Source organism: Biomphalaria glabrata, chromosome 14, assembly GCF_947242115.1.
Source record: "Biomphalaria glabrata chromosome 14, xgBioGlab47.1, whole genome shotgun sequence".
NCBI classification, from domain to species: Eukaryota; Metazoa; Mollusca; class Gastropoda; family Planorbidae; genus Biomphalaria; species Biomphalaria glabrata.
The window spans coordinates 26,868,749-26,894,511 of record NC_074724.1 but is presented as its reverse complement, the minus strand read 5'-3'; the positions used below and the strand labels follow the sequence as shown (position 1 = coordinate 26,894,511).

At 31.8% G+C, this 25,763-nt stretch overlaps 1 protein-coding gene and 1 non-coding gene across 5 annotated transcripts in view; one reads left to right on the top strand and one right to left on the bottom strand.

Annotated features, from left to right (window-relative positions):
* Positions 1 to 1,757: 1,757 nt before the first annotated feature.
* On the bottom strand, positions 1,758 to 1,850 carry Trnam-cau (transfer RNA methionine (anticodon CAU)). The gene is made up of 2 exons: positions 1,814 to 1,850; positions 1,758 to 1,793 (listed from the first exon to the last, which is right to left on the bottom strand). It is a non-coding gene; the product is annotated as a tRNA-Met (tRNA).
* Positions 1,851 to 2,102: 252 nt separating this feature from the next.
* The window catches only part of LOC106055163 (dynein axonemal heavy chain 12-like), a 72,085-nt gene continuing 48,424 nt past the window's right edge, over positions 2,103 to 25,763 (top strand). For 2 of the 4 annotated variants that reach the window (XM_056009537.1, XM_056009536.1), the window contains exons 1-33: positions 2,103 to 2,249; positions 3,112 to 3,481; positions 4,347 to 4,443; positions 4,735 to 4,761; positions 5,123 to 5,312; positions 7,047 to 7,122; positions 7,668 to 7,826; positions 8,193 to 8,276; positions 8,383 to 8,494; positions 9,428 to 9,619; positions 10,116 to 10,269; positions 10,737 to 10,828; positions 11,201 to 11,379; positions 12,833 to 12,968; positions 13,105 to 13,230; positions 13,766 to 13,954; positions 14,587 to 14,726; positions 14,843 to 14,911; positions 15,578 to 15,791; positions 16,566 to 16,751; positions 17,589 to 17,660; positions 18,178 to 18,306; positions 18,927 to 19,121; positions 19,360 to 19,481; positions 20,016 to 20,193; positions 20,573 to 20,677; positions 21,620 to 21,691; positions 22,341 to 22,424; positions 22,925 to 23,045; positions 23,410 to 23,575; positions 24,204 to 24,363; positions 24,967 to 25,059; positions 25,316 to 25,489. In XM_056009537.1, the coding sequence (XP_055865512.1) occupies positions 3,258 to 3,481; positions 4,347 to 4,443; positions 4,735 to 4,761; positions 5,123 to 5,312; positions 7,047 to 7,122; positions 7,668 to 7,826; positions 8,193 to 8,276; positions 8,383 to 8,494; positions 9,428 to 9,619; positions 10,116 to 10,269; positions 10,737 to 10,828; positions 11,201 to 11,379; positions 12,833 to 12,968; positions 13,105 to 13,230; positions 13,766 to 13,954; positions 14,587 to 14,726; positions 14,843 to 14,911; positions 15,578 to 15,791; positions 16,566 to 16,751; positions 17,589 to 17,660; positions 18,178 to 18,306; positions 18,927 to 19,121; positions 19,360 to 19,481; positions 20,016 to 20,193; positions 20,573 to 20,677; positions 21,620 to 21,691; positions 22,341 to 22,424; positions 22,925 to 23,045; positions 23,410 to 23,575; positions 24,204 to 24,363; positions 24,967 to 25,059; positions 25,316 to 25,489 (4,317 nt within the window). In that variant the 5' untranslated portion in view covers positions 2,103 to 2,249; positions 3,112 to 3,257. The other 2 variants (XM_056009538.1, XM_056009540.1) reach the window with 2 other exon arrangements.

Genomic DNA, 25,763 nt, shown 5'->3' with positions numbered 1-25,763 from the left:
AAAACTTCTTGGCCCCTAAACATTTTCACTTGGCTTTGTGACATCTCATATTGTTGTCCAATTTCTATAGCCTTGCTAAGGGTCAACTTCTGTCCCTGATCAAATAGTCTTAATTGTACCTTTTCGTGTATGACTCCACTAATGATCAAATCAATAAGTATATCGTCTGGGTTGTCATACTCACAGTCCATAATGAGAAGCTTTAGGTCTTTAACAAAGTTATCAAAACTTTCTCCTTCTACCTGCTTTCTCTGATGTGCTCTAAATCTAGACACTCTTTTATTTTGTCTTGGCCTTATGTAGTCTTCTATTTTCTTTAATAGAAATTGCGGATCTCCCTCTTCACTATCAGTAATATTTAGAGTTTTGTAAACTTCACGGCCTTGTTGACCTATCCACATTCCCAGCCATCCGGCTTTTTGTTTACTATCGGCACCAGCTAACGTAACGGTCCTTTGAAACAAAAGCTCACCTGCTGTTGAAACCTTAAAAATTCTTGATACAGATCTTTAGCATTCCAATTCAAGATTGGTTGCTCAAAATAAAAAGAAGCCATTAATAGATTAATAAAAACCTTTGTCTGGACAGCTTTTCAAGTTTTATTCTGACACCATGTAAAATATTTGTGTTACACAAATAACAAACTAGTGTTTAAGAGGGAGGACATACTAGGAACTCCATTTATTACGTAAACACAAGCGGTGTTGCACTGACGCGCTAGTGTGCAAATGTACATATAATACTATTATGCTACAAAATATTTGTTTAGACGTTTGCTATCTCTAAAGGAAGAAATATTAAATGGCTTTTTACCAAATGGAATGGGGATAGATTGAAATAGGCCTACATCCTAAAGAAGAATTCCTATTTTTTTTTAAAATGTGTTTATTTAAATTATGATCATTATTTCATGAACTAGACCTAGATAATACTTCTACGTTTGAATCAAAAACTTTTTTTTTTGTGGCGAGATATAAGGCACATGCAAACACATTAGTCTACCTCAGGGATGCCCAAAATGGGGCCCGCAGGCCTTATCCGGCCCACGACGTGTTTCTATGCGGCTCGCCGTAAAGTCGGTATAAGGTGTAGAAAAATCTCCCCTTAAAAAAGGTTGAACTTGAAAAATGTATCTTCACCCACGTTATAGGGCCCTCAAGTTTTCTCTGATGGATTAGTATCATTATCTTCAACATTTCTGTGTCTATGAAAGGGACTCTAAATGTAGAATCTAGATCAATAAGGAAAAGTGAACGGATCTTTACTTTTTTTTTTGTGGATAATAAACCAACCAACATATTTGTTTTGTAAATTGTGGATGTTTAAAAAAACAACAACATATAAACGCCATTATGAAACAAATATTACGGCATTCTTGGTCTGAGACCCCTAATAAAAGATTTCTAAACTACGTCTAGAGATCGATGGGAATATTTACAAAAAAGAGTGGGTGGTTAAGCTAAGTACAGAAATGAAGTCATTTTTTTGACCCGTAAAAAAATATCCCATTAACTAATGTAAGTACTAGATCCACACAGGTTACTAATAAATAGTTTCAGGTCAATTTCTTCTTTTTTCTTTTTGTACTTTTTCGGTAATGTGGCCCGCGACACGACTGTCAGAAATAAAAATGGCACGTAGGTCAAATAAGGTTGGGCATCACTGGTCTACCTCGTCATGTTGGTTGGCATTTGTTGATATTGGTATTCCTAAAAAAAAATTTTTTTTTTTTTGTTTATAAAAATAAAAAAAAAATATGCCCCGGGTGAGGATCGAACTCACGACCTTCAGATTGCTCGAGCTTTTTAGTGATTATGAGACTGACGCGCTACCTACTGCGCTACCGAGGCAGATGCACTTATTGCCGATAGTAAATTTGATATAAAAATAAAACATCTTTGAGCTTACATTTATGTTTATCCCTCTTTTGTCAGTAGACTATAGAAAATGTATATTTACTTTAAAATTAAATTGACCCAAAAATATAGATCTAGATCGATATATAGATCTAATATAAATCTAGATCTAGATTTAATAAGTAAAGTTCTATAATCTTTTACAAATATTTACTCCGGACCAGCACGTATTTCCGGTAGATTTGTTTTGCTTGGAGAGCAATGTTGCTAGGGTTAATTTGAAATAAGACTATTCATTGGACTTTTTAAGTTACTTCACCAATGATAATAAACCTTACAACATTAAATATACATTTAGTGTTAAATAAGCAATATTTTTGCGCATGGTAGATGGTACTTGCCTTAGCCTTAACTTTAACAGTGCCTTAACTTAGATTTAAGACAAGTTTGAAGTTAAAGTTTTAGTTGGCATAATCAATGATAATCTAATCATTAATGATATCGTGAATTATGTGATAATATTATAATATTAAATAATAATTATGATAATATAATAATAATGATTTAAATTTTAATGATGTAACAGTTAATAACTTAATAATCCTCATATAACTTTTTTTTAAATAAGTTAATCTTGTTCTAAGTCTAAGTAACTAATTAAGTTAGTAAGTTATAAGTATTACATAAGTCAAAGTATAAGTACTAGATCTATAAGTAAGTTGTAAGTCTAAAAATCAAACAAAAGTTGATTCATTGTGATTTGTTTAACTTTTAGTAGATTTTAAAAATAATATATAAATATAATAAAAATAAATACAGGAAATATTCTTCAACTTCAACTCAAGTATTATTGTATAATGTTTAATTGTTATATTATTGTTATCTAGATTCTAGAATAGAGTATAGTCTAGAGAATAAAACTAAAAGAGATAGATATTTTTCTAGACCTCTGTAATCTATGACTATATTAATCTATAGATCTATCTAGCTTCAGCTAGATCTACTTATATAAGTTATACTATAGACACTATAGTAAAATATAGTTAATATAGTATACTATAATAGTATAATTATAGATCTAATATACAGTTTTATACTAGGGTAATTTCCACATTTTGTTCATGGTTTAACTGATGTTTAAAAAAACAACACAAAAAGAAAACAACATTATATTGAAATCTTATTATTTTTATAATTAAAAAATACAGGTACAAATTCTTTTTTTCTTATCATGCCTTTAAATTGATATTTTCAGTTACAACACATTGGGTACAATCTTTTGCTGTTTGGAGAAAGAATACAATTTTAATGAGCCATGATTATATTTGAATGAATCTTCACTTAAATGTCAACCCATAAAGACTGTAAATTGCACATTTTAGTTGTACTACTACCAAAAAGATGGAGTCACAAGAAGCAGTTTTAAAAAGAAATGGTTCACCTAGGCTTGATGGATTGCCTTCCCTTGGAAGCCCAAAGACCACCAAAGGAACAAGACCAGATGGATTTCCTCTTCTGCCTCCCATTCACAAACCTGAAAAACAAACAGAAGATCCATATGCCAATAGCAAGCTCTTGACTTTTAGACTGGCAGATCATCACAAGAATCTGTTGATCAGGATCTTGTAAGTTTGGTAGTCCAGTGCTTAGTCCACTCTAATGTTTGGTAGTCCACGTGCTTAGTCCACCCTAATGTTTAGTAGTCCAGTGCTTAGTCCACCCTAATGTTTAGTAGTCCAGTGCTTAGTCTACCCTAATGTTTAGTAGTCCACGTGCTTAGTCCACTCTAATGTTTGGTAGTCCAGTGCTTAGTCCACTCTAATGTTTAGTAGTCCAGTGCTTAGTCCACCCTAATGTTTAGTAGTCCAGTGCTTAGTCCACCCTAATGTTTAGTAGTCCAGTGCTTAGTCTACCCTAATGTTTAGTAATCCACGTGCTTAGTCCACTCTAATGTTTGGTAGTCTAGTGCTTATTCCACTCTAATGTTTGGTAGTCCAGTGCTTAGTCCACTCTAATGTTTGGTAGTCCAGTGCTTAGTCCACCCTAATGTTTGGTAGTCAAGTGCTTAGTCCACCCTAATGATTGAGTTTACGCAGATATCTTAATCCTATGAATTTTTTTTATATTTTTTTTATCAATCTCAATCTAATCTCTCATTGGAATGAGAATATTGGAATGAGAATGGTTCATTATATTTCATAGTAATTGAGTTTCTTATTAACTTTTTTTTAGGGATTTGTCTATGCTAAAATATGTAGACATATGAATGTGCCTGTGCCCTACAAAATTAAAAATAGTATTTGGGAAGGAAGTGTTTGTGAAATCACTATACTCCTCTCATACTACATTATAAGAATGAATGTTTTATTGATTCTTACTTTTTAAAGTTTTATTGATTCTTCTTTTTTACACTTGTTTTAAATTGATAAGATTGAAAATTGTATATTGATTCTTCTTTTTTTAAACCTGTTCGAAATATACTTTTCACAGACAAGAAGATGCAGTTAAAGCAGCTAAAGAGGAGAAACTATTTTATAAGCAGCACAAGGATGACCCAAAACCAGAAGAGCCTCAAATGCCTGCTGAGGTAACACATTTTTTTAGTTTTTAGTTGTTTTGTTTTTTTAATTTTGTTTGGTACATTTTAATTAAACTATTTGTACAGTCTCTCTCTTGATTTTTTCAATAAATACTAAATATTTCTACATAAATGTTGTAAATTTTTGTTAAAAATAACTGATTTTAAATTTACTTCTATGTAAAAACTATTAAATATATTAATGTTGTAAGTACTTTTATTTAGGAAAAATTATTAGAACCTTTATTTTTAGAACGTAAATACCTTTTAAATAAAAATTTTTATTGTACCTTTTTTTAGATGATGAGTAAAGATAGACGCACACAGGTGAGGATATTTTCTATCATAACTATTTTCTCATATAATTTTTTCTTTTTTTAAAATAAATAATGCCTTCCTAATTGTTACATTTTGAATTTTTTTTTTTTTTGCAACTCCTAATGTATAGTTGTATTGTTCTACTGTTTTTCACCCTCTTGTTATATTTATTATTAATGGTATATTCTAAAAGTGTTTTTTACATTTATTTTAGAACTAAGTCTTATACATATTTAAATAGCTCAAAACTTATCATGTAGCATGAATTTACTTTTTCTTCTATATTTTCTATCTGGTTGTCAATACTTGTAATGCACATTATTATAGATAATATTTTAGCATCAATAATGAAGAATAATATTGTCACTAGCTGAACTATCGCTTCTTGAAAAGTTGCGTAGAAACTGGTCATGTGGAGCCCATGCAGCAGACTTGGTCTGAGCGAGTCCTGAAATTGATTCCAGAGGAACTGAAACATGGCAAACTTTTGAGCCAACTTTTGCAGGAACTATTGGAGGAAGTTAAATCTTTATTTGAGACTAGTATGAAAAAATCTATGGGTTAGTCTTTCATTCATTTTTTTTATTTTTCTGCTAACACATTTCATTGCTATTCATAGTCCAAAAGTGAGATGCTGTCATTTTTTTTTAGTTTTTTTTTAAAGAGATTCAAGTTGTATTGAATTATTTTTTTTAAGTCAAGTAGAATCATGATAATGAGTTATATTTCACTCCACTTTGCTATAATATTGTCAGCAAAATTTGTTCATGGATTCACTTATGGCCATATAAGAGGGAGAAGTATATGTGGATATTTTTTTATGCTATATATCTCATCAAGGAAAATATTTTTCCTCCAATTAAATCACAGCTGCCATTGAATTTGAACAGAATGGTAGCCGAGTGGTAAAGGGAAGGCCACCAGTTCAGATCTTGGTGAAGACTGGGATTTTAATTTCAGAATTTTAGGATACTCAACTGTAATGAGTACCTGACATTAGTTGGAAAAAGTAAAGGCGTTTGATCACTGTGCTGGCCACATGACAGCCTCTTAAAAGTTGGCCATACAAACAGATGAACTTTACATCATCTGGTCTGCCCTATAAATTGTAAGTTCTAAAAAGGGTACTTAACCTTTTATCATATGCCAATAAATTAAATGATAAATTATGACTTTTTATATAGCGCTACTTTCATGCTTATAGCATGCTCTAGAACATTAAGGTCCAATCTCATTTGTGGACCAGTGGGGGAGGGGATATATGGGAGTAGGTTTTCTGTGCACTCAGTAAACACAACTCTGCTCGAGTCGGGTGTCAAACCTCGAGCCCCCTTCATAGGTAGCCAAGACAAGTTCAAGTGTACTTGGCCTCTTGACCACGCTTACCACTTATAGAGATTAATAGAACAGAATGCACAACTTATCATTGTTACAATATATGATTTTGATGAAATTTGAGTTTCTAAATAGTTTTAATTACAAGATAAGTCCTTATGTAAACATCAGCTCCTGTCTATGTGTGTTTTAAATCTCTGTTTCTCTGTGTTCCTTTCCCGGATGAAATGTTTAATGTTTTAGAAATATACTTTTTGATATTTACCTCATAAAAAAATTCATCCCATCACCTTATCAGGTGTCTTTGAAATAACTATCCAGCACAAGCTACAGCTCTCTGACTGTTATTAGTAATATAGTATTGCATAGGTCTAAAAGTGCAAGAATTGACTACAAGGTGGCCACACTTTGTTATTAGTCATCAACAAAGAAATGCCCTTAATGCACTGTCCCTCAGAGAGCCCTTTTCACTGTGGACACAATGCTGCCAGTTGTGCCGTGTTTTCCCCACAAAAGTTACAGTTTAAGGGCTTTTTCAGTACATTGAGCTCAGACAAACCACATGCTTGACTATATTCAAGAAGAACATTAAGACCAACCTGTTCAAAATGTATTTAGAATAGTTTGGCATCTCAATTATTTATTTATGTCTGTTATGTTCTAATAGCACCATGAGCCAATATTGTGTTTGTAAACATCCCTCTTTAAATTAAATTAATATTATTATTATCTGAGACTTGACAATAAAATTACCCAAGATGAAGAAAGCCATCCTGATGACACCAAATTAAATCCTGCCAAAGTTTTGTTTACTACATTGTAGGTGTTAGTGTGCTCCTTAGTTCATACTACTTTGCTGTCTCAACATCTGTCCGTGCATGTCATGGCAGGTATTCCAGCAGTTGATACAATACATTCACCCATAGAATACAAATAAAATTGTGATATTTCTCTTTCAGTTCAACATGTTCTGATAAAACCAGAGGTCAAAGGTCTAGAGAATGAAACAGCAGGTCCACCTCCAGAAGAACCATTGTAAGTTAAAACACTATTATATCATTTATTTAATTAAATGGATTGAAGTCACTAAGAGATAAACTTTTAAACCTGAATGTATTGCCTAAACCTAGGGACATGCATAGGACATTATCTTCTTGTTTGATGTAACCTCTGTATTTTAAAAGATAAGATAAACTTATATGAGATTATTTCTTTCTGACGTCTGGAGCCTTTTTCTCTTATCCATCCACCTAGTTCCTAACAGATTTCTTTTATCCAACTAAAGAAATTAAAAGTTGTTGGTTACTTTGTTGGCTACACAACACTCCTGGTATACTCCATTTAAAATGATGGGTAAACTTTATAACTTGCTTTATACTTTAGGGTTTGAAAGGATACTTTATATTTTTGGGTCTGGAAGAATACTTTACTTTAAATTTTGGGTCAAAATGATAACTTCATTTAGATAACTTCATTTATTGTTGATGTAATGTAACAAGTTACCTTGTTTATAAATATATATTTAAATTTATTGCTTAATCAAACAAATGTAAATGTATATTTTTTTTTTTATATAACAGAGGTTTAGATTTTTCAAATCCATGGCATGAGACCTTCCTAGAAAACACAAAAACTATATCTCACCGTTTGTATTGCCTTCATCCTTCCCATCAAACTGTTCTCAAGATGTGTCAAAGCACTCTGGGAAATATGGTTCTTGTAGATGTGAGTCAGTATAGGTAAGTGAAGCCCATTTGTAATTAATTACCCATTAATTTAAGTTTTACTAAATCATGTATTTAGCCTTAGATGGAGTTTACCACCCGCTTTGGACTTTCTTTCTTTTTTTATATACATTACATTTTTAAAAATATTTTTTTTAAATTATAACAATCTTTATGTATGTATATTGGTAACAATATAACAATCTTTAAACTTATAACAAACAAGCCAATCAATTGTCATGTTTGTTACATTTAAAAAACAACAGAAAATGCTATATTTGTTGTTTCTTTTATCTGAGTCTCTAAGATTAACCCCAAAAAATTAGAAAAAAAAACAAACAACACATACATTGTCAAAATAAACTTACTTTTTTTTCCCAGACTGACTGGCCCAATAGAGTTTGACAGTTTGAAAAACAATGTAACTTTAGACTTGGAAAAAACTGAGGAGAAATTAATGCATAGGTAAGTTCAGCATCACTTCTTGAACATTTTCTATTGTCACTAATATTTTATAGCTTTCTGGAACCATGTCACATTGAACTTGTATTTTTTATTTTCCTTATAAAAGCTGGCATCCAGGAATAATCAACATCTTCACAGACAAAAACAAGTTCTTAGAGATCCCTCAAGATGAGATGGAGCTCTTCTATTCAAGTGTCACAACTCTCATTTCTAACCAGGTACTGCTTTTTATTACACAATTATCTCCATTAATTTAAGCTTTACTTTCTCATGAAGAACAAGATTAATAAATGCAATTAACACTGACATCATTGATAGCTGATCAAGTAGGTTAAGCCCATGTCAGCCATTATCATATAAATTACAGACTTTCCTTCAAACTAGAATAATTACATCCTTTGAGTATCAATATGTTGAAGTTAGTTTTGCTTGATAATTAGAGACTTAAACTCTGTTAAGTGAATGGCTTTTCTTATTCAAGCAACCCTTTCCATGCTCTAATGGCTCTACGGAAAAGGAGAACTTGTACAAATTTGTTCTGGCATATGGATTAAGAAATTTGCATTTCCCAGTGTTTAGTTATTTGTAAACAATGTGAAACAATAAAAAAAAATTAAAGGAAAGTTATTTGGGAATCAAATGAAATTTTGTAATGTCTATCAGTAGACTTAAGGTGTAAGCTGCAGTAGTAAGGCTTTGCCCAATTCCAGTTCTATTGCTGCCTAAAAAGTTATTAAATAGATTTACCTTTTAATTCTTATAACAGCATAAACAATATAAAACATAAAAAGCAAATCAAAACAAAAAAATAATTTTAAACAACCTAATTAAAAAAAAGATTTTTCTTCAAAGCTCTGCATCTGTTAAGCATCAAACATTCTCTGAAAATTTTCTACAATGCAATCCTATGAGGATAGCCATTTTAAATACTAAATAAATAAAAATTTAATGGTCTTTTACTTATAAAAATGGCCAATATCTAGTCCAAAAAGAAAAAAAAAACTGCTTTGTTTTTTTATTCAGAAAAAAAACAACTCCTGAAACATTTGTTTGCTAATGTTTTTCATTTATCATGTTTCACAGTGCACATAGTTGACTCCAACTCTTTATCCATTTTAAAACAATGCATTTCATTCCATTTTTTTTAATAGCTCAAAGACTTGATAGTCCACACCCTTGACTCCTATGTCAGCCTGTTCTCTCCAGAGAATCACCTTCTTCTGCCTGTGCTGAAGATGGAGCTGACTTTTGATGATGAGAAGATGCAGTTCTACCCTCCTTTTGAGGACCTTGAGGAGACAGTGCTGTTTGTAGTATCACAGATATGTAAGACTCTGCAAAAGGTAATCATACAATGTGCAGCATTGAAATTGTGGAGCGTATCCACTTAATATATTTAGGTCAGTTTCATTCTAAATGTCACAGTCTGTGCTCGTTAAGCTATTATTAATATTCTTTTAGTACATAAAAAATTTAACCTATAGATTTTAATTTTTTAATTTAAAAAATTTTTTTTTCCCACTATTGATTTTTTTTCCCTCTTATAAAGTGTTTACCAGGACATATAAAACAAAACAAAATAAAGAATTGTTGTTTTAAGAAATTCTAGGAACAAGTATGAAGATCAGTTTGCCCGGACTTCCCTTCTAAAATATCTCCTCTGAACAGAGCCTTTTATACATATTTCTTATAAAAAATCTCGTGTTTTACATTTTTTTAGTGTCAGCTATGGTGTATTTATAAGAGTGAAAATTTAGAAAAAAATGTTTATAAACATCGGACGTTTATTTCTCTGCTTCCTTATTCCACACATTAACAGTTACTGATATTTTCACACAGGTTCCTACAATTCATTCCTGGCTTGGTGGTGGCAACACAGTGACTTACATTGATGCGAAAATTTCCCCACACATCTTGGATGCTTACAAACAGACACTGAAAGAAGCAGTCAGACGTCTGTTTGAGGCACCAAAGCAACATTTAGAATCCTTCAGTAGGTTTCTAGATTACTGTTCTCAATCGGCCTTTATGTAACTCGATTACTGTTCTCAATCAGCCTTTATGTAGCTAGTTTACTGTTCTCAATCAGCCTTTATGTAACTTGATTACTGTTCTCAATCAGCCTTTATGTAGCTAGTTTACTGTTCTAAATCTGTAACTAGTTTCCTGTTGCTTATTTTTAATAACTGTAGTAAAGTTGACACCCTGCTAGTTTACCTTTGGCCAAAGAAACAGATGACCTTAACATCGTCTGCCCTATAGATTGCAAAGTCTTAAAGGGGAACTTTCTAGTAAAGTTACCAGCAGCTGTTTTTTTTAACTCAATTGCACCATTATTTTGTAACCAAAGATATAATGAGTAATTAATTTATTTGGCTTTGCATAGACTGCTGACATCATTACTTAACGTAGGTATCTGTTTTGACTATAAACTATTGTTTCCTCTTTTTTACTTGACAGTGTCCAGATATAACTACATAGTCAATGGTGAAGCTCTGGCTGAGATCAAAGAATACATGAAAGATGAACATACATTTGCAGAATACACAGTGGTATGGTTTCTATATACCAGACACACACAAAAATAATTGCAGTAAAATCTTGATACTTAGAATTTGGTCGATTTCAAAGTTATTCTTTAGTCTTGGCCAAATATATATATTTTTTTGAAGCTTCATTGTAATGATCTAATTGAGTCTATCCTGTTTGATATTTTTCATTGCTCATGTACGCTCATAGAATAATATATCAAGTAGATTATTTTAATAAAAAAAAATATATAAATATTCCTACATAAAGTAATATATTTAACAAGTCTTTAAAAAAAAAAAAGATATCAGGTTTCCTCATAAAATACTTGTTCTGAAAGTTGTTTTTGAAATGAAAAAGTCGCTTTGATGAAATACTAATTCTTTGTTCTTTAGGAAATAGAAAAGTTTCGTAGTCTGGCTTCAGAAATCATGGGACTTCCAAGCATTGAGCATTACGACATGATCCGATTAGATTGTGAAGATTTAAAGAGAGGTCTGGCTAAAGTCTGCCGTAGCCATGCTGATGAGCTGTTGAGCCGGGTTTCCTCAGATCACCGCAGGGAGAATGAAGGGTATGTGTTCTTGCATTTCAGACTTGTGTGTTTATTTGTCATCAAATCATTACAATAAGATTGAAAGGTAGATATACATTTTGTGTTTATTTGTCATTACAATAAGATTGAAGGGTAGATATACATTTTGTGTTTATTTGTCATTACAATAAGATTGAAAGGTAGATATACATTTTGTGTTTATTTGTCATCAAATCATTACAATAAGATTGAAGGGTAGATATACATTTTGTGTTTATTTGTCATCAAATCATTTCAATAAGATGGAAAGGTAGATATACATTTTGTGTTTTTATGTCATTAAATCATTACAATAAGATTGAAGGGTAGATATACATTTCAGACTTGTATTTAGAAGTGGTAAGTTTTAAACTCTATTCTTCTTCTTCTTCTTCTTCTTTTAGCCAGCCCTTTGCTGCTGAGCTGTCGGCTCTTTTGCAGACTGTGCCAAGGAAAAAAAAAGTGTGCTGTTTTCTTTAGTTGTTCAGCACTGCCGTACAGGGTGTTGGTTATGTTGGGCTGTAGTGGTAGTAGGGTCTGCCTATGGTGGATAAGGAAGGGCATTCAAAAATGATATGGTTTACGGTTGCATAAGGGTGGGCGCAGTGTCTACAAAGGGGAAGTTGTGTGGAATTTATTTGATTGAGATGGTAATTTAACAGAGGTGTGTGTCCTGTCCTTATTTGGAAGATTGTGGATTGCTCTTTGTGGGGGAGGAAGTTAATACTGTTCAGTTAGTTAGGCATGTTCATTTCTTTGTACATGGCTCTGCCTGTGTTTCCTGATGCCCATTGGTTGAGCCACTCCTCTTTGTGGTTGTTGATTAAACTCTATAAACAGGAGGCATCTAATGTCTGAGATAACACTGGATGCTTATATAAATTAATTCTTTCAGTTGAATAGCAATCCTTTTGATCTCAATATATTCTCTCCATATTTATTCCATATTTCTCTTTTTATTTTGGGCTGTTCCTCAAACTGGATGTGTATGCTAATTTTGACAGTTAAAAAGTAGCACAATTCATACAATTTTTGTTTCTTGATTTTTCTCAACATTCATGTTTGTTTTTCTCAAAGGAAATAAAAAATTAAACTTCATAGTTATCCCCCTTTTCATCATTTCTCTTCAAGTCTCCTGTAGGGTGTATAATACAACCAGCTACTATACTTTTCAAAGTGAAGATCAAACTCTACAGACATCTTTCAGTACATAAAAAAATGAGATTGTTTTCTCCTTTGATTGAGGTGGGGGAGTCGCAGTGGTTATTATAGCTTAACTCAAGCATAATAAGTTCTCACTTAAACAATTTTCCAATGAAATATATATAAATACGTTGTCATTTTTTATGCTTATCTGGTCGTCCCGTTAACTTTTTATATTTTCATTTCTTTGGTTTACTATTTGATTGGGTGAAAATTCTGGGCATTATGTTTGCACATTTTTCCATTGCAGCATTTGTAAAGAGTTTCACAACATTAAGGAGAAAGCTCTGGCTGTTCCAAGTTCTAGTGAAGAACTTATTGACATGCTCAACTTTGTGGAGGTAGCCAGAACCACAGGCATGATTCAACTCAATGAAAGGATTACTGTAAGCTGCTGTTCATTTTATTTATTTTTATATTTTTTTTTATTCTGATAGGAAATACATTATGATGTTCTTTCACTTTTTAAAAATGAAATTGTGTGTTTTTTTTAAATTCTTACATCCCTTTTCCCCCCCCTAGGAATCCAAGGACAGGTTGGCTTACCTTATAGATGTTTTCTTTTTTGAGCCAAAAGATATTGAGCTGAACTGTGAGGTGCTTACCTGGCCTAAGAGAATTATGCCAATATTTGATGAAAATGATGTTGTAAGTGGTCAATTTGTGCTCAGCTTTTTATATTTTGGTTTCTTTGGTTTAATATTGGATTGGGTGAACATTATACTGGATATTATTTTTATTTTCTGATTTTACATACTAACTTCTAGTAAGTTAAAAAAAATAAGTATAGATCAATAATTCTGGCATTATAGTATGAATCACTTCAATTTTGTCTCTTAAACCACCTCACTCTATTCCTTATTTTTTATGCTTGAACAAAAATGTACAAATAAGTTTTCAAGTTTTGAGCAAAAAAAGTAGTTGCATGAGCTATACTGAAAAACTGCTTTAAACAGCAAGTGCAACTAGATTAACCAAAGAAAGCAAATGACACACTTTTGCAAAGAATTGCTTAAATCTAACAAGATTAACTAATTTAAAAAAACATACTCAGAAGTTTCTTAACAAATTTTAAACCATATTCCATTAGTTATTTAATTAATTTGGCTTCAGATTGAAATTATAGCCAAATTACTATAATTGTTGTTTGTTTAAATAAAAAAAAATTTTGTTGTGTCATCAGCTGGTGGAACAGTCAAGACAAAAGGGAGAGAAAGAACTGATCCAGAAAAGAGAGAAAGTCATGATGGAGCTAGAGAAGCTACGCCAGCGTGTGGATGAGTTCAACGACTACGGTGAGCTGGACACCATGGCCCAGTATGTTAAAGATGTTACCAATGTCCAACAGCGAATCAAAGAGCTGACCACACAGGTAACTTTAAAAAAAGATTAGAAAAAAGAATTAGATTACAGCCACTTCTTCAATCTTAAAGATTACCTATTGATTCTGGGACTAAGAAAATAATTTTCACAGAATGAATTGTGTATGTGTGTTTCTTAACATTTTATTTGAATCATAATGCTTTTTGTGTAATAATATAGACTAATTAGTAAAAAGTAAAGGTCATCTGTTTCTATGGCCTACGAGGGTGTCATGTGTCCAGAGCAAAAAAACAACTGCCTTTACTTTTCCTCAACTAATGTCAGGTACCCTTTAGAGATGGGGCCCTAAAGATCCTGAAATTAAAAATTCCAGTCTTCATCAGAATTTGAACCCGGGACCCTGCTGTTCAGAAGCAGATCTTTTTACCACTCTGCCACCACACCTTCCATTAACTAATTGGATAGATTTTGAATATTGTTTGTACAGAGTCTTAGGGACAATAGCCACATACGGGAGATTGACAACCTTCATTAACTAAACCAAACTAATCGTCTGTCCAAGATGTTTATAAATAGAAATTAAAATGAAAACTTCTACTATGCAAATGCACATGGCTAGGATAACTAGTTCTTAAAAAAAAAAAAAGAAATGTTACACTTTATAATCTTAAACATTCTCAGATTTCTTGGATAAACAAAGAAGAACAACTGTACAAGTATCCAGTCTCTGTGTATCCAGACGTGGAGGACATCAGCTCATCACTTGAACCATTCCTGCGTCTGTTCAATGTTGTGTTGAAATGGCAGAAGGCAGAGAAAAGGTAAAAAATAATTCATACAGTTATACTATTCAGTGTATAGAAATGGTTGTTATTTAAAGTTAGGAAAAATGTTTTGATTTTTCTCACACATAAACTCTTAAGTTAATGCCTTTCAGAGTGATGGATGGAGCTTTTCTGGAGCAGAATGCTGAGGCTATTGATGGAGAAGTGGATGAGTACTATAGGTAAGACTAACTACAGAAAAACATTGTGTTCTACTCAATTGTGCAAGCTCTGTGTCCACCAAATTAAGAGACATAAGCAGTAATATAAGTAGTAATATAAATGTAATATAAGTAGTAATATAAGTAGTAATATAAGTAGTAATATGCTCGATGACAGGAAAAGTCATAACTTATGGAAAGGTTACTATTAAGCATAATTGCTTGTTTGATCCTTTGGCTTTTTATGGTGACATGACGATCCTCAAAACCTTTTGACTGACCATTCTATCCAAAAATTAACTTATAAAGACAAAGCTTTTGTCTATTATATGGAAAATGTCAACTGGTAATATTCGTTATAGTAGCATTATTTATAAGGTTTTATATTATCTTTATTTAAAAAGAAAGATGTAAAAGTTTATGTCAGTGAGACTATTGGTTATTTAAAATAATCTGCTTTTCTAATAAGTGCATGTAATAGGAATAAAGATTATGTGAAACTGTGAAGAGGTTAGCAAGTTTGAGAGACTCAGAAAATTAAGACTTATAGTTACCCTTTTTTTTTTAAACTATGCCTCTTCTTATACAGTATAGACGTGTAAAAATAAAAGGCTTGACACCCTTCAAGTGATCTGTGCTAGATTGTTGAGTTCAAACATAAATTTATCTTTTTTTTTTCAATTTTAGAGAGCTCTTTAAGATTCAGAAGGTCTTCAACCAGAAAGTCAAAAAGATGCAGATGGAGATGGAAGAACTTGATAGGGAGAAGAAGAAGAAGAGAAGGGCGCAGGAAGAAGATGGGGAGGAGACAGCTGGAGACACAGCAGAAGAGGAATCCTTTAAGATGCCAGAAGCTGTGAACATTATCAGCACCATCATGGAGTCTATCAAACAGTTCAAGGTCAGAAAAATATTTAAAAAACAAAGTCAATAAACCTCTCTGACTGTGCTGTTTATATAAAAATATGAATTGTAGATTTAAAGAATGTTTGTTGGAAACTTTATTCATGGGATGCATGTTCGAGAGGCTAAGTACGCTTGGACTTGGCTTGGATTGGCTACCTATGGAGGGGGCTTGAGGTTGGACACCCGACTTGAGCAGAGTTGTGTTTACCGAGCGCATAAAAGCAGCACGGAAAACCTTCTCCCAGAAACCCCCTACCCCAATCGGTCCACAAATGAGATTGGATCATAGCGCTCTGAGCATGCTATAAGCATGAAGTAGTGCTGTATAAAAGCTATAATTATTTTATTTATTGCCTTTAGTTAGTTGTAGTGACAATTAAATGTAAAATTAAGATGTTCTATTAATTAGCCAGAAACTTTAATTTAAAAAAAAATAAATTTTCAAAACTAAATTATGCCCAAAAGGGATCAATGGATTTTTTACTTTTACTTCCTACAAGGTGGATCTTCATCATTGAAAATGAATTTACCTCTAAAATGTTTCTATAGATGATTGTTCACAACTTTAAGTTAAAACATTTTCTTAACAGAATTAGGATATATTGCTCTACAATCATAACCTGCTAAATAGTTTTAGCAATATTGTTCAACAATCATGACCTGCTAAATAGTTTTAGTAATATTGTTCAACAACCATGACCTACTATGTAGTTTTGAACACACACATTTTTTAAATGAATTAAAATACAGTAAAATAAATGATTTACAGGAAGTGATTCCAGTGATAGCAATCTTATGCAACCCTGGAATCCGCAAGCGGCACTGGGATAAAATGAATGAAATAGCTGGTTTCAACTTGACCCCAGACACTGGCTCTACCCTCCGCAAAATGTTGAAGCTGAACATTGAGCCCTACATGGAACAGTTTGAGAGTATCTCCGCTTCAGCTTCCAAGGTAATAGGTTTCAAAGCCACAAGTGAATTTTTGTCTTTGCAGAACTTAAAGTGCTGCCCACTTTCTAGTATAATATTGTTTGAGTGTTCTACCAAAGTAATTATTTAATTATTGTGATCAAGAGACATGAGGTACCAGAAAAGGATTCTTTTTTAAGAACCCCTTTTAGACCTTGCAATCTATGGGGCTATCTGTTTCTATGGTAGCAGTTAACTAATGTGCCAGTGCAAACTTCAACTTCCCTGAAGTATTTCCCTATGTGAGTTGGGTGGGCTCGTGGTCATCCTAAAATTCCTGAAATTATAATTCCCAGTCTTACTAGTTTAGAGGCTACAAAGTATTTTATTGTTAACCATGGGAAAGTTGTTCATCCTGTAAATATTCGAATATCTTACAAATGTATCGTCTGTTAGCATAGCATATGCCGTGACAAAAATAGTTGCCCAAAGATTTGTGTCTTTTGATTAGGTGTTATATTATTGAACATTTATATTTTTAACTCTTGAGCAAGTTGTTTTTTTTTACCTATTATAGGAAGATATTATTTTTTACAGATTATGTGAAATGATCCATCACAATTTTTCATCTATATTAAAACATCTCATTATGAAAAAAAGCTAATAATTTAACTTAAAATTAATGTTTTACTTAAAAAGCTTGTCAACTTGGATTTTAAATGTCAACATAATCTGATTATACATCATTTTTAACACTTTTATTCATAACCTCCACATGATATGTTCAATCAATGAATTAGTTAATAATGGTTTAAGGTAAATATAACATTTTTATAAGATTATAATTTCAATAACAAACTTCATTAAACCATTTCCTTAGGAACATTCCCTTGAAAAAGCTCACATGAAGATGGTTGAGGAATGGGAGACAATCAACTTCAACTTAATTCAAGTAAGTAGATAGTAAAATCATTACAGTTTGTGTTCTAATAAAAATAATTATTTAAAAACGTCAGAAACTGTAAGACTTTCATAGATTTAAGAATTTTAAAAAATGTCATTAGTTTTTTATATTTAAGAAAAATGATTTCAAATTGAAAAGAGTCTACCTTGATCACTAATTTTCATCTTTCTAACATCTCACCAGTCAATTGTTGCAATTTCTCACTCAGTGCAACATTTATAATCAAGGAATGCTATCCTTGGAAATCTCTCTTTAGAGGATCATTGCTATAGTAAAAATAGATATAAAAGTTTATTATTGTAGGTGAAGACATAATGCACTAGAAAGCTCATAACAACCTTGAAGTCTGGGTTTCAATTCGTCTTGAAGGTCTCTACAATGATGATAGCTACAAGATTTGTAAAATTATCTCTGAGCTCATAGTCTAGACAAGCAGAATCATCCTACATTGTCTCTTCATTTTCTAATTATTATAAACGTCTAACAAAAAATGTTCTTCTGCCAGTATCGTGACACAGGGGTCAGTATTTTGGCCTCAGTGGATGACATGCAGACAACTCTGGATGATCAAATTGTCAAGACTCAAACCATGAGAGGGTCGCCTTTTATTAAGCCATTTGAAAAAGAAATGAAGGTGAGTTGGACTTGCAAACATATTGAATGGTGTATGAGTACCAGGGGAAATTATCATATAAATAATGTCATTTCCAAGTTCAGAATTTGGTAATCACTGAAAAGTTGAGCATGAGAAGTGAATTGGCTATTTTTTTGGCACCAGAGATGAAAAAATTATGTATTATTCCCCCTAGTAATTTGCTTTTTTTTCAAAGGCAACATCACAATAAAGATTTACTTGTTCCCACTTAAATGTGATGATACAGTGATTTGAACTTTAAACACAATATGTAATATGAACAGGCGCAATAGTTTCTATCAATGTAAGGATTCATTTTAATCAAATAAATTTGTTTGAAGTAACAGACAAATCTTTACAATACTTCAGGAAGCTATTTAAAAGTAAAGACCTTTCTAAACCCTTTATTTTAGTTTTTTGAACTGTTTTGTACTTGCTGTATGATAGCATTATATATAAAATCTTAATTTAAAGGGTTGGTTCGAAATTACTAAATTTAACAAAAAAAAAGTTAACAAATAAAAAAAAAATTAAAACTGATGTGTAATAGTTTTAATTTTTAAAACGGAAATCTTGAAATCTCAGACTCCAGAAATTCTGTCACGTTAATAAATTTGCAGGAGTGGGAAGATAAATTGATGCACACCCAAGAGACTATTGATGAGTGGCTCAAAGTGCAGGCACAGTGGCTCTACTTGGAACCAATTTTCTCATCGGAGGATATCATGCAGCAGATGCCGGAAGAAGGGAGACTATTCCAAATGGTTGACAGAAATTGGAAAGATATTATGAGGAATACCAGCAAGGATCCCAGAGTAAGCTAACCTCCCTTTTTATTTTTCTCTAAGGTTTCTTTCTAGGTGTTCTTAATGTTTTATAAAGCTTGTTATTATCAAGTTAAAATAAAATGTTGATTAGTATAGCTCTTTTCATTTGTAAATGTTATTTGTAAATTGTTATTTGTGAGATGTATCCTCTCTCTTCTGAAAAGTTTTTTAAAGTAACAATTCTTAATCCCTTCAGTAATTTTTTTTTCGGTGTGTTATTTTTTAGGTTCTTGTAGCATGCAATGTCCAGGGCTTGCTAGACAAATTGCAGGACAGTAATGGTCTTCTAGATAAGATCAACAAAGGATTGAATGCTTACCTAGAAAAGAAACGTCTTTTCTTTCCAAGGTAAAATACTATGGCACAAGAGTATATATTTTCTGCTCATTACGAAGCTTATATCAACTTACTCTGTTTGGTACAAATTCCTTGTTCATAACAAAACATTAACCAATTAGTTAATTAAATAGAGGTAATTAATTAATTTAGCTTGAGGTCAAAAAAGGAAATACATCTTATAGTATTGAGAGACTGTCTGTAAATGAGGATTTTTCCCCCTTAGATATGAAAGTATTTTTGCTTTGTTTTTGTTTTTAACAATTCAGAGTACTTAAGAACATTTCTGTTAGAAGGTTAACAAGTTGACTGGTTCATAGTACTCTATTATTTGTGTAAAATGGCTTAAATCTTCTTGATGACTCTCCAATCAAAATATTCAAACTTCTTTGGGTCATCAATCCTCCAGGTCCTTTCTATTTTACATGCATGCACAGTTGTTTTCAATGACATTTGTATTTAATAAGAAGCATTAATAGCTTAATCATTAATTGATGGTATAGTATAAATAGGTTTTTAATAAAAAGCTTTTTTTTTTTGTCTTAGGTTCTTTTTCTTGTCCAATGATGAAATGTTGGAGATTTTGTCTGAGACCAAAGACCCGACTCGTGTCCAGCCTCACCTCAAGAAGTGCTTTGAAGGTATTGCCAAGTTGGAGTTTGACAACAAACTAGACATCCATGCCATGTTCAGCAGTGAGGGAGAGAAAATCAAACTTAGTCAGGTAAGAAAAAAAAATAGAGTCAAGCCTTACAATAGATTTAAATACCTAAGAAATAAAGCTTCCCTTACTTAGCTTGCCATATATAAGCAGTTGATGCAAAGATTATTCTAAGACTGAGCATTTGGCACAAGCAAAAGTCTTTACTATTCATTTAGCTAATGTCAGCTATCCATTTAATATGGGTGGATCCGATAATTGTGCACTTGAATAATATAAATTCATTTTTGGTCCTTTCTTAAAGTTGAGGGATAATCATGTCGAGTGATAGATGGATATTTGCATCAAAATTTTGTTATATTTCATGTAAATTATATAATTTAATGGAAAAAATTTAATATTCAGTTTAATAATAAAATTCTGTACTCTTTATTTTGTTTAGATTATTTCTACCTCTGAGGCTCGAGGTGCAGTAGAGAAATGGCTACTGCAGGTACAAGATATCATGCTAATGTCAATTAGAGATGTCATTGAGAAAGCTGTGGAGGTAAATATGTATGCCCTTTGGTGCAAGAAAACATTTTTATTACACAACCATAATAATGTACACATTTATTTTTATATCTTTCTTTAAAAAACAAAGTTAGTAAAATTTAGAGCCCCGATGGAGGTGAAATCTGGAAATAACAAAAATATTTGAATATGCTTATCGGTAGAAATTGTGAGTTCAGTTATTTGAGAAATAGTAATGCTTAATTCTTTTTGAAAATGGCAGCCCAAACTGGGATCTAATCTAGGAAAGGTACAGTTTGCTATTTTGTACTGAAAAGAAACTTTGATATTTTCTTAGAGATACAAAATATCTTCTATGAGATTGTGCATAAATACTTTTAATAATACAATAAGTGTATGAGTTACATTTATTAAAGGAATCTAAAATTACTATCTCTGTAATATTTGTTTTCATGTGACTTGAATGCATAATTAATGTCAACATTTTGAAGAATGTAAGATATTCTAAAAATAAGAAAATGACTAATTGGTTTAACATTTTTCAGAAAATTGTAGCTGTTTAAAGTTTACTTATTCTGTTTTTCTTTTAGATGTGATTATTTTTAAAAATGTTTTTCTCTCACAGAAAATGACAAAGAGTTTGAAATGTCACTAAATTTATATTTTATTAGTTTCACAAAATTGGGTTTTGTATCTGAAAGATGTTTTTCCATTGCTTTTTGGTGAATCTTTTATTTCAGAAATAGTTGGGTTGTTGTCTGGTCCATTCACACTTTTTAAATTATGTTAATTATCTTTTTTCTTTCATATAATTATAATTAATATAATAAAAAGACAAATATTTGTAGATTATCATAATTTAATACAAAATTAAGAAGAAAGGTTATGTGATTTAATTTTAGTAGGCCTATTCAATCTCAGTTCATCCTCTTTAAACTGTATTGTTTTTTAATTGCTATTCAACATTTTTTATCAGGCATATCCCATGACCCCTCGTACTGAGTGGGTAAAAGTTTGGCCAGGTCAAGTTGTGCTGTGTGTTTCTCAGGTCAGAATAATACCAGTTTAAGAAAAGTTAGATCAAAGCAATGTTTTTGTCATTGTATTTAATCACATTGTTAATGTCTTCATCCACACTAATGTTAAAGTGTTGAGAGGATATATATGTGGTGGCTGAATGGTAGAGCCTGGATCATAACATTCTTGATCCATGTTTATATTAAATTAAATTGAGCAAATTTACCTTTTTTTTTTTATTAACAATATTAGAAAAAGTTAAGAAAGCCAGTCAAGTTTTATTTGAAAATGAAACAGAAATGTGAAAAAAGATTTCTTAAAATGTTTTGTTCTAAAATGTATTATATATTCACTTCCCCAGAAAAATGTTCACTTTTGCCCATCCAACCTGCTTAAATACCCCCTCCCCCTTTTTGTCCCTCTCTTCTGCCCAGAATTAGATTGATATCCAAGATCTAATGTCTGTAAGCACCCCTAGCACTATGCAGATTCCTTTTATTTTTTCTGTAAAATAACTGTTCAAACTTTTTGTATGATTATATGGGAAAATAATTGTTTAATAACTTGTCACTACAAAACTATTAACTATAACCTTTCACATGCTCAACTGCCCTGTTAAGATTTACATATTAGAAATTATTCCCTTATTTGGGTTATATTTTTAACATTTGTATTAACAGGCATTTTGGACCAGAGAGGTGGAGGAAGCCATACCAGGTGGACCTCAAGGATTGAGAGAGTATTATGAAAAGCTGCAACAGCAGGTACACATGATAAATAATTGTTAGACTTACTTATACTTAGATTCTTGAGCGCTGTTTGACACATTGGCTGGCAAGTTATCTCTAAAGAGATCAGCCACTAACAACAGCTTCGTCTTCATCCCAGCTTCATATCAGCTGGTGTCCACCAGTATTTAATTATTATTATTTAATGGTCAATGAGAGTAGGGCCCTGTTTCAGTTTCCTTGTTTCATCATCATGTCATTACATCTTCAGGGAGCGTGATTTACATGGTCTAACGAATTGTATAGCAGATCTAATGAGATATTCAGAAATGACCTCACTAAGGGGGCAAGTTCCTGTTTGACATAAGATTTTTTTGTTGATGACACAGTCTCAGTGTGTGACTTATGATTTAAAAATTTTTAAAAAGTTTTTTGTTTTTAAATTAAAGATTTGTTAAGACATTTGAAATGGCAATAATGGATTTTATTTGTTTAAACGTATTATAAATTATTTATGGTTCATTCCCTAATCTCAGATGGGTCAAGTTGTTGCTCTAGTTAGAGGCAAGCTGACTAAACAACAAAGAATTACACTTGGGGCTTTGGTGACCATTGATGTCCATGCTAGAGATGTTGTCCTGGAAATGGCAGACAAAGGTAGACATTTTTAAACATCCTCTTCATTATTTTGTTTCGTAATATATTATTAGTATTGTATGGGCTATACATACAAATCAATATCTGAAGTTTATAATTTACTGCAACTAGTTCACATGCTAGAAAAAAATAGAAATGATTTATAAAAAAAGTTGGTAAATTGAAAATTGAGTTGACTTGAATTTTTTAAAACCAGTTTTTCTCATTTTTTTTGTAAAATAGTTTTTCATATCATTATGTTTTAAACAGCACAACATGTCTGATCTTTCATTAGAGATTAATTAAGTTAATAAAAAAAAATGTTTTAGAATATATATTTTGGATTTATTTATTTAGTTTAAAACACACTTTTTATTTCTCCTAGGAGTGGCCACAGAAAATGATTTTAATTGGCTAGCACAACTTCGTTACTACTGGGAGGAGGCCAGGATGCTTGTCCGTATCACTAATGCCACAGTGAAATACTGTAATGAATACCTGGGTAACTCAGGGCGTCTGGTCATCACACCCTTGACTGACAGGTGTTACAGGTAATAACTGCATTATGTTTCTCATTAGTACAACGTAGGAAATACCAACTAGAGTTTTACCATCATTATAGTCAGTTTAATATCTTTCTGTTTAATATTGCTAGTTCATCATTTTTAATTATATCAATCTTTCTCCGAAATTAATAAATTAATAAGAAGTTAGAAACTTTGACCCAATCTTGCAAAACTATATTTTGTTTAAATTCACTTTCATCTCATTCATATTCATCAAAGTTTTAGTTTTTTTCAACGTACTATTAGCATGCTTGAATGTTTAGAGTGTATTGTATTGTCTTGTAAATTAATATTACATCTGAGACATGGTATTCAAAAAGCTTGACTGCTGAGCTGAGTGCCTTTAGTTTAAATTCCAATAGAAGCTTTACAAGAAAAAGATGACATTACATCTTGTTTTACAGACAATGAGTGCAGCAAAATAATTTTGTACCACAGTCTGTCAAATTTAGTTTATGTATCACATTATTTGTAAATATTTTGAGGCCATTTTATTCTATTTTTTTTCTTTGATGCTGTTGTAGACCAATTAAATAAAAAAAAAATTAGTATTAAATATTATTTGCTTTTTGTCATGGACAATTAGTCTTAATGTGATCTTAATAATGCCTAGGACACTAGTTGGAGCGTTCCACCTCAATCTGAATGGAGCCCCTGAAGGACCAGCAGGTACTGGAAAAACGGAGACCACTAAAGATTTAGCCAAAGCTATTGCAGTCCAGTGTGTAGTGTTCAACTGTTCTGATGGCCTGGATTATATTGCTATGGGCAAGGTAAGATATTTTTTAAAAAGTTATTACATAGATGCAGAAATCTGTTTGTAAAATGTTTTGTTTGTAAAATGTTTGACATGTTCCTTCAGAGTTAAAGGTAATTTACTTCCTAGTCCAAACCTCCAGAAAGATGACAGGGGGATAGGAGTGGGCAGGGTTTGAACCTGAGATCATCAATAAATCTGAAAGACAGTCCAGTGCGCAAACCGCGCAACCTATCATGGGTGTCTGCAGCTACAACAGACATGTCAACAAATGCAAGCATTTTACTCATTCTCCAACACCATAACAATTGTGTAAATTGATAGTACATCTGAGACAATGTAATCAAAAAGCTTGGCTGCCGAACTGAGTGTCTTCAGTTTCAATTCCAACAGAAGCTTTACAAAATGTATGACATATGTTGAAGAAAGTAAATATAGTTGTTTAGTCTGATCATACATGACAATGTCCTTAGACCACATAAACATCTTGTATTTAGTGGGGATCTAAATCTCTAAAAGAACCTTACTTTCTTGCTTGCATTTCCACAATATTTCAAAACTATTTTTTTTTTATTTTGCTTAAACTTTGACCTTTAAACGTTTTCTTTTCCCAATTCAGTTTTTTAAAGGACTTGCATCAGCAGGAGCATGGGCTTGTTTTGATGAGTTTAACAGAATTGATCTTGAAGTCTTGTCTGTAGTTGCTCAGCAGGTCATTATATCTATATATAATTTCTTATAATGTGCTTATTTTTAAGCTGGTTATTTCAAACTAGCTTATAGCTTTCTAAGATAGTTTTAGGCAACAACAATCACTTTAAAAAAAAATTAATTTATAAATAATCTTATTTCAAACATAAACTTTATTGTATTGATGTGACTATTATATACTGAGCATGTTTAAAACAAATTAACATTTTAAATTTATTTTAAAACTATTTTTAATAACTATGTCTAAACACTTACAGATTTTGTGCATTATCAGAGCAGTCCAAGCTCATGTAGACAGGTTTGTTTTTGAAGGCACAGAACTTAATCTAAATCCAAACTGTTATGTTTGCATCACAATGAATCCTGGTTATGCTGGTCGATCAGAGCTGCCAGACAATCTCAAAGTTCTCTTTAGAACCGTAGCCATGATGGTAAATGAGAACTTACTATTTTTTCATCACATGATTGATGCTTCTCTTTCTAAATGAGTATTTACATTATGTATATATGTGATGCATCCTACTTTGAGTAGCCATGAGTTATATATAGCCTCCAGCTATATGGGACTAAATTTACCATCTCAAAACCTATAAGGCACTTAAATGTTTGTCTTTTTCTCTTTATCTTCACATGCAATATACCTCAAAGCCATTCACTCTTGTGTTGTCCAAGTTAATGAATGCAATATAAATAGTTGAAATAAAC